This window comes from Oncorhynchus mykiss, chromosome 19, assembly GCF_013265735.2.
Source record: "Oncorhynchus mykiss isolate Arlee chromosome 19, USDA_OmykA_1.1, whole genome shotgun sequence".
Lineage (NCBI taxonomy): Eukaryota > Metazoa > Chordata > Actinopteri > Salmoniformes > Salmonidae > Oncorhynchus > Oncorhynchus mykiss.
The window spans coordinates 63,760,138-63,769,334 of NC_048583.1; the positions used below are offsets into that span (position 1 = coordinate 63,760,138).

A 9,197-nucleotide genomic window follows, 5' to 3' on the forward strand; every position below is an offset into this window, starting at 1 on the left:
TCCAGGTGAAAGCTATGATCCCACTTGTTAAATCCACTTCAATCAGTGTAGAATGAAGGGGAGGAGACGGGTTAAATTGAGGATTGTTATGCCTTGAGACAATAGAGACATGGATTGTGCATGTGTGTCCTTCAGAGGACAAAATATTTAAGTGCCTTTGAACGGGGGTAGGGTAGTAGGTGCCAGGTGCACTGGTTCTGTCAAGAACTGCAATGCTGCTGGGTTTTTCACACTCAACAGTTTCCCGTGTGTATCAAGAATGGTTCACCACCCAAAACACATCCAGACAACTTGACACAACTGTGGGAAGCATTGAGACATGGGCCAGCACCCCTGTGGAATGCTTTCAACACCTTGTAGAGTCCATGCCCCGACAAATTCAAGGGGGAGGATGAGGAAGGTGTTCTTAATGTTTTGTACACTCAGTGAATACATGAATAATGATTCTGTTTATTGGGGACGATAAAATACATCCTCACATTGTATAGTAAGTGACAGATAATAGACAGCACACTGTACATTGTAATCACATGACAGAAATGGGTTTGTTCTTCGTCCCAAATGGCATCCTATTCTACTACTTTATAGTGCACTACTTTATAGTGCTCTACTTTTCACCAGAGCCTTATGCCACACATGACGCCCTCCAGTCCACCGAGCTCAGCTTCCACGGGTGGCCTGGTCTCGGTCAGGGATCAATTACATCTGTTTATCTGAGGAGCGCTGTATGGAAACACAGAGATACGGGATAAAGACAGTATGGTGTCTGTATGGGAGCACAGACATACAGGATAAAGGCAGTATGGTGTCTGTATGGGAACACAGAGATACGGGATAAAGACAGTATGGTGTCTGTATGGGAGCACAGAGATACAGGATAAAGACAGTATGGTGTCTGTATGGGAGCACAGAGATACAGGATAAAGACAGTATGGTGTCTGTATGGGAACACAGAGATACAGGATAAAGACAGTATGGTGTCTGTATGGGAGCACAGAGATACAGGATAAAGACAGTATGGTGTCTGTATGGGAACACAGAGATACAGGATAAAGACAGTATGGTGTCTGTATGGTGTCTATATGGGAACACAGAGATACAGGATAAAGACAGTATGGTGTCTGTATGGTGTCTATATGGGAACACAGAGATACAGGATAAAGACAGTATGGTGTCTGTATGGGAACACAGAGATACAGGATAAAGACAGTATGGTGTCTGTATGGGGAACACAGAGATACAGGATAAAGACAGTACGGTGTCTGTATGGAAACACAGAGATACAGGATAAAGACAGTATGGTGTCTGTATGGGAACACAGAGATACGGGATAAAGACAGTATGGTGTCTGTATGGGAGCACAGAGATACAGGATAAAGACAGTATGGTGTCTGTATGGGAGCACAGAGATACAGGATAAAGACAGTATGGTGTCTGTATGGGAACACAGAGATACAGGATAAAGACAGTATGGTGTCTGTATGGGAGCACAGAGATACAGGATAAAGACAGTATGGTGTCTGTATGGGAACACAGAGATACAGGATAAAGACAGTATGGTGTCTGTATGGTGTCTATATGGGAACACAGAGATACAGGATAAAGACAGTATGGTGTCTGTATGGGAACACAGAGATACAGGATAAAGACAGTATGGTGTCTGTATGGGGAACACAGAGATACAGGATAAAGACAGTACGGTGTCTGTATGGAAACACAGAGATACAGGATAAAGACAGTATGGTGTCTGTATGGTGTCTGTATGGGAACACAGAGATACAGGATAAAGACAGTATGGTGTCTGTATGGAAACACAGAGATACAGGATAAAGACAGTATGGTGTCTGTATGGAAACACAGAGATACAGGATAAAGACATTATGGTGTCTGTATGGGGAACACAGAGATACAGGATAAAGACAGTATGGTGTCTGTATGGTGTCTGTATAGGAACACAGAGATACAGGATAAAGACAGTATGGTGTCTGTATGGAAACACAGAGATACAGGATAAAGACAGTATGGTGTCTGTATGGGGAACACAGAGATACAGGATAAAGACAGTATGGTGTCTGTACGGGGAACACAGACATACAGGATAAAGACAATATGGTGTCTGTATGGGAACACAGAGATACAGGATAAAGACAGTATGGTGTCTGTATGGAAACACAGAGATACAGGATAAAGATAGTATAGTGTCTGTATGCGGAACACAGAGATACAGGATAAAGACAGTATGGTGTCTGTATGGGGAACACAGAGATACAGGATAAAGACAGTATGGTGTCTGTATGGGGAACACAGACATACAGGATAAAGACAGTATGGTGTCTGTATGGAAACACAGAGATACAGGATAAAGACAGTATGGTGTCTGTATGGGGAATACAGAGATACAGGATAAAGACAGTATGGTGTCTGTATGGTGTCTGTATGGGAACACAGAGATACAGGATAAAGACAGTATGGTGTCTGTATGGGAACACAGAGATACAGGATAAAGACAATATGGTGTCTGTATGGGAACACAGAGATACAGGATAAGGACAGTATGGTGTCTGTATGGGAACACAGAGATACAGGATAAAGACAGTATGGTGTCTGTATGGGAAGCAGAGATACAGGATACCTTTATTAGCACAAAACTAGCCTGGTCCCAGATCTGTTTGCGCTTTCCTGTCAACTCCTACTGTATGTCGTTGTCATGCCGACCATAAGAGTTGGCAAGACAGCACAAACAGATCTGGGACCAGGCTAGCTGGCACAAGACATAGATTGAAGAAGAGAGAGAAGGCTGTGCGATGTCCCTCATCATAGTAGCAGTGAACTCACCTGAAACTTCCAAATCAGAGCCATGACGACCAGGCCGTAGAAGGTACTCTTAGCGATGAAGATGCTGTAGGCCAGCTTGGCAGTCTGGGTGCTCTTCACGTAGTACTCTACAAGGACAATAAGACATTGAAATGACCTTGACTAAGATGCTGTCGGGTTAATATTTGTTTCCGCAGATTAGGCATGACTAAAATATGATAGTATTGTAAACAGTATTATGTAAACTATAGGTTATATGTATCTTCCATGTATTTGGCATGAACAATAAGTAGTTCAGTATAGAATGGGCACATTTACCTGTCGTCATCCCTCCATCAGCACCTTGACATGGAAGAAAAAAGCAGTGTTTGACACAGGCTAATGTACATCCTAGTTCTACATAACGATGTAGAGAAGCTCACTAGTTTACTTACGATTTTACTAGAGAATGACAACAAAAAAAAAGAGTAGCATACTATTGTCGTTCAATGAAACCTGTTTCTTCTCATGAACAAGGACAGTGTTTTAGTTCATAATTATTTGACCATACCTTCTTCTCCGTTCATGTGATCTGCAACATACACGTCATCGGTCCCATTGAAGAAGCGGACGGTGCAGGTGAATCTGTTAGAGGCCGTGTTCCATGTCTTGGCTGGGACTCTCAGTCTGCTGGTGATACTGTAGCGTCTGTTTTCATCCCTCAAGGCAGTGTTGTCGGTCCCCACTCCATCGGTGATGTTGGCGCCTCCATTTAACTGCCAGAACACAGTGACGTGGTCGGGGTAGAAGTCGGTGGCCACACACACCAACGTCTTCTTCTTCTTCTTGTTTCTATCTTCACACTCCTTAGTGGAGGGTGGAAGGACTTTGACTTTGGGTGGAGTGACAGGGATGTCTGGCTCTGCAGGGAGGAAATAGAAGAAGCTTTAACCTTTAACAGTCAATCAATGGCTCTGTTTATTGTCGACTCATACCTGAACCTGAGTGCTTTAAAAGAGATGAGACAGAAATGACACCTATAAACCGGTCCTGTCTATCTCCTTCTATAAACCGGTCCTGTCTATCTCCTTCTATAAACCAGTCCTGTCTATCTCCTTCTATAAACCGGTCCTGTCTATCTCCTTCTATAAACCGGTCCTGTCTATCTCCTTCTATAAACCGGTCCTGTCTATCTCCTTCTATAAACCAGTCCTGTCTATCTCCTTCTATAAACCGGTCCTGTCTATCTCCTTCTATAAACCGGTCCTGTCTTTCTCCTTCTATAAACCGGTCCTGTCTATCTCCTTCTATAAACCGGTCCAGTAACATCAAGGCAACATGAACCACCAAATGCTGTGTCCCGACAAGCCCATAATAACACAACATTTCATTCAGCATCTCAGAGTGAACCTCTTTGCAACCCAGCTGCCAAAGTCATTGTCAAGACCGTCGAACATGAAAGCTATAATATACGATTATTACAGTATTTTTACAGTATTATTACAGTTTTTTTTACAGTATTTTTACAGTATTTTTACAGCGTCCTTACCCAGAACTGTTAGCATGGTTCCCTCTCCAAAGTAGGCAGGATAAGCACCAGAGCACACCACATACTCACAGACAGAAAACCAGGCTGATGCAAGCTAGCAAGTACTGTAGTTGCTGTAGTTTGTCTTTACCAAAGGGGGTTAATACTGTAGTTACTGTAGTTTGTCTTTACCAAAGGGGGTTAATACTGTAGTTGCTGTAGTTTGTCTTTACCAAAGGGGTTAGTACTGTATTTCTAAGCATGTTCATGTCAACAGAGCTTAACTCTCTTTCTCTGTTAGCTCTATTCACAGGACTAAAACAAACCCCTCCTGAACATTTGCATGTTCAACTAATATACCAAATCAATCAACTAGAATTCAACCCATTATTAAAAATGATTTCAATATTGTGTATAAATACTTTTAAGAGGTGAATCTCTTACCTAGAACAGTGAGTCTGGTTCCTGGACCAAACTCTGCCTTCTCCGTGTTCCACGGAGAGATACCATGCTCTACTTTACAGGCTCTGTAGTATGACCCAGTTCTGACCCGGTTCTACTACTTTCCTTGGTCTGAACTATTAAAAGGGTTTCTTCCAACTGATCCAACACCGTGTAGATGAATTCAAACTAACGTCTGGGAGGATTTTCAACATTGTTTTCTACGTATCTATTTCTCTTCATCTGTGGTTTACACACGATTAGAAATCATCCAGTCTGTCATTAACAGATACATCAATGTGGGTTGTATCTAGAAGAGTCTATACACATTTAATCATCGGGTTTCTCACCCAGAGCTGTGAGTTTTGGTGCCGCCGCTGAAACTCACCGCTCATAACAGAGCTGATAACAACTAGAACCATGAGAGATGTGGACTGGGTCTGGGCATAGAACCAGACCACTTTATACCTCAATACCATGAGAGATGTAGACTGGGTCTGGGCATAGAACCAGACCACTTTATACCTCAATACCATGAGAGATGTAGACTGGGGTCTGGGCATAGAACCAGACCACTTTATACCTCAATACCATGAGAGATGTAGACTGGGGTCTGGGCATAGAACCAGACCACTTTATACCTCAATACCATGAGAGATGTAGACTGGGTCTGGGCATAGAACCAGACCACTTTTTCAATCCTGGGTCTGATACCTTGCTGGGTAAAATGTTAGAGGAAGATAACTGATGTTTTTACTGTGATCCAGTTACATTAAAATAACCTTTTAAAGTGTTACTTTTTTTATATTGCAGAATATTGGACACGTTTTCTCCATGCTAGTACGTAACATTTGGTAGTATATTTTCTGACCTAAAACGGTGAGTTTGGTGCCGGCTCCAAGTCTATGGCTTCCCGAGTACGAGCGCAGAGCGACAAGGCTGTCTCCTAAAGTCTCTAGTTCTGACAAGGACTCTGGACTTTCTCAACCTTTGTTACTCTGTTAGAAGTACATTCAAATACTCTTCACAGTAACTCAGCCACGGGTATAATCTAAATTATAACCAAATACATTATTGTGACTATTTTTCTAATGAAATGTAAGAGGTTTTCATCTCCAACAGTCATTTGGTTAATTGTATTATTTTCATTTTGGTGTTTTGTCTCACTTAGAACAGTTAACCGGGTTCCTCCGCTGAAGTCAGCCTGACCGGCACCGTTAGCACAGTACAGTGGAACACTGCTCTAATATGGATTTAGTCTCTAGCTGTGCTGTTTTCTAGAACTTTCCATCCTCGATCCCGACCTTTGATAAATCTATTCTCCTAATACCAACCAACACCCTGTTCTCACCAGTTTAGAACACATAGATGAGACAAACATACTATCATCTACTAGGATATCACATCTCTCTCCTCACAATTACGTTGTCGTTTGTCTAACTCAAACGACACATAAAGGCAAACATAGTGTACAGATTACTTACCGAGAACTGTTAATTTGGTGCCTGAACCGAAATGTGCCTCATAGTTGGCACAGTGTACCGGCTTAACATCAAAAAAGCATTGAGTGGAGTAACACTAGTATGAACTCATCTAATGTACTGAATCCACAACCAACTAACTCTTCACATCACTATGCTACTACACCACACATAGAGACCCATTAGTTCCATCATGGTGAATATTCTCTTACCCAGAACAGTCAGTTTGGTTCCCGCTCCAAAGATTGCAGGATTATAGTTGTCACAGTGCGGACATACTGAGCAGTAATGGACCAACTACTACTGCCTTGTTCTATGCTTTTGGCATAAGAAATACTTTAAGAATGCTTGTTTTTAGTCAATTATTCATGTTTTTATGAAGAAAGAAAATAAAAAAATCATACATTTCACGATAAGAAAGTAGGAAGTATTTACCTAAAACAGTGAGTTTGGTTCCATTGCCAAAGAAGGCTGGTTGGTTAGAAGTCACAGCGTTTTCACATCAACCCTTTAGTTCAGATTGACCACTTTAGGAGACTCTTGTTGGCAACGAAACACCTTCAGGGTTACATATGTACATACATATTATGAATCTTTAAGAAGTTAACTTACCTAAAACAGTGAGCTTTGTTCCATTTCCAAAGTAGGGCACACTTCCAGTGTCACATCGCTACTCTCCTATTCCAAAAATACCTCAAATCTCTCTGTCATTCACCCTCTAGGGAAAATGAACAGAGATACAGAGAACAGATACTACCTCATATCTCTCTGTCATTCATCCTCTAGGGAAAATGAACAGAGATACAGAGAACAGATACTACCTCAGATCTCTCTGTCATTCATCCTCTAGGGAAAATGAACAGAGATACAGAGAACAGATACTACCTCAGATCTCTCTGTCATTCATCCTCTAGGAAAAATGAACAGAGATACTCAGAGATAAAGAGAACAGATAATACCTCAGATCTCTCTGTCATTCATCCTCTAGGGAAAATGAACAGAGATACAGAGAACAGATACTACCTCATATCTCTCTGTCATTCACCCTCTAGGGAAAATGAACAGAGATACAGAGAACAGATACTACCTCATATCTCTCTGTCATTCACCCTCTAGGGAAAATGAACAGAGATACAGAGAACAGATACTACCTCATATCTCTCTGTCATTCATCCTCTAGGGAAAATGAACAGAGATACAGAGAACAGATACTACCTCAGATCTCTCTGTCATTCATCCTCTAGGGAAAATGAACAGAGATACAGAGAACAGATACTACCTCAGATCTCTCTGTCATTCATCCTCTAGGGAAAATGAACAGAGATACAGAGAACAGATACTACCTCAGATCTCTCTGTCATTCATCCTCTAGGGAAAATGCACAGAGATACAGAGAACAGATAATACCTCAGATCTCTCTGTCATTCATCCTCTAGGGAAAATGAACAGAGATACAGAGAACAGATACTACCTCAGATCTCTCTGTCATTCATCCTCTAGGGAAAATGAACAGAGATACAGAGAACAGATACTAAATACCTCAGATCTCTCTGTCATTCATCCTCTAGGGAAAATGAACAGAGATACAGAGAACAGATACTACGTCAGATCTCTCTGTCATTCATCCTCTAGGGAAAATGAACAGAGATACAGAGAACAGATACTAAATACCTCAGATCTCTCTGTCATTCATCCTCTAGGGAAAATGAACAGAGATACAGAGAACAGATACTACGTCAGATCTCTCTGTCATTCACCCTCTAGGGAAAATGAACAGAGATACAGAGAACAGATACTACCTCAGATCTCTCTGTCATTCATCCTCTAGGGAAAATGAACAGAGATACAGAGAACAGATACTACGTCAGATCTCTCTGTCATTCACCCTCCAGGGAAAATGAACAGAGATACAGAGAACAGATACTACCTCAGATCTCTCTGTCATTCATCCTCTAGGGAAAATGAACAGAGATACAGAGAACAGATACTACGTCAGATCTCTCTGTCATTCATCCTCTAGGGAAAATGAACAGAGATACAGAGAACAGATAATACCTCAGATCTCTCTGTCATTCATCCTCTAGGGAAAATGAACAGAGATACAGAGAACAGATACTACCTCAGATCTCTCTGTCATTCATCCTCTAGGAAAAATGAACAGAGATACTCAGAGATAAAGAGAACAGATAATACCTCAGATCTCTCTGTCATTCACCCTCTAGGGAAAATGAACAGAGATAAAGAGAACAGATACTAAATACCTCAGATCTCTCTGTCATTCATCCTCTAGGGAAAATGAACAGAGATACAGAGAACAGATACTACCTCAGATCTCTCTGTCATTCATCCTCTAGGGAAAATGAACAGAGATACAGAGAACAGATACTACCTCAGATCTCTCTGTCATTCATCCTCTAGGAAAAATGAACAGAGATACTCAGAGATAAAGAGAACAGATAATACCTCAGATCTCTCTATCATTCATCCTCTAGGGAAAATGAACAGAGATACAGAGAACAGATACTACCTCAGATCTCTCTGTCATTCATCCTCTAGGGGAAATGAACAGACAATCCATGGGGACTTTAAAACACCATCACCTAGTTGGTTTAGAATACGTTTTGTTGTCAACCAGGAATCAAACAAACTACAATATCTAATGAATTTAACTTGATGTTACGAAGAAAATCCTCTTCAGTATTATTGATCTCTTGAGAAGCATCTCTCCAGGCTCCTTAACAGTCTCCTCAATGTGTGTGAATTTCCCCCAGACCCATCCTGTATGGAAGTGAACGAGAGGAGGGTTTTGTATGGAAGTGAATGGGAGGTTGTTTTTGTATGGAAGTGAATGGGAGGAGGGTTTTGTACGAAAGTGAATGGGAGGAGGGTTTTGTATGGAAGTGAATGGGAGGAGGGTTTTGTATGGAAGTGAATGGGAGGAGGGTTTTGTACGA

At 41.5% G+C, this 9,197-nt stretch overlaps 1 protein-coding gene across 1 annotated transcript; it reads right to left on the bottom strand.

The window, feature by feature from the left end:
* Positions 1-327: 327 nt before the first annotated feature.
* On the bottom strand, positions 328-4,759 carry LOC110498416 (Ig lambda chain C region). The gene is made up of 5 exons (XM_036955368.1): positions 4,343-4,759; positions 3,365-3,715; positions 3,133-3,156; positions 2,836-2,942; positions 328-723 (listed from the first exon to the last, which is right to left on the bottom strand). The coding sequence occupies exons 1-5, from the start codon at positions 4,356-4,358 to the stop codon at positions 700-702; spliced, it is 522 nt and encodes a 173-aa protein (XP_036811263.1). The 5' UTR covers positions 4,359-4,759; the 3' UTR covers positions 328-699.
* Positions 4,760-9,197: the final 4,438 nt, after the last annotated feature.

Bases quoted from the DNA above. Each gene is read 5' to 3' on its own strand.
- LOC110498416 (XM_036955368.1), bottom strand. The intron at 2,943-3,132 runs GTAAATGTGCCC...TTGTCCTTGTAG, and splicing joins TGATGGAGGGATGACGACAG to AGTACTACGTGAAGAGCACC. The intron at 724-2,835 runs GTGAGTTCACTG...GTTTCCATACAG, and splicing joins CTCTGATTTGGAAGTTTCAG to CGCTCCTCAGATAAACAGAT.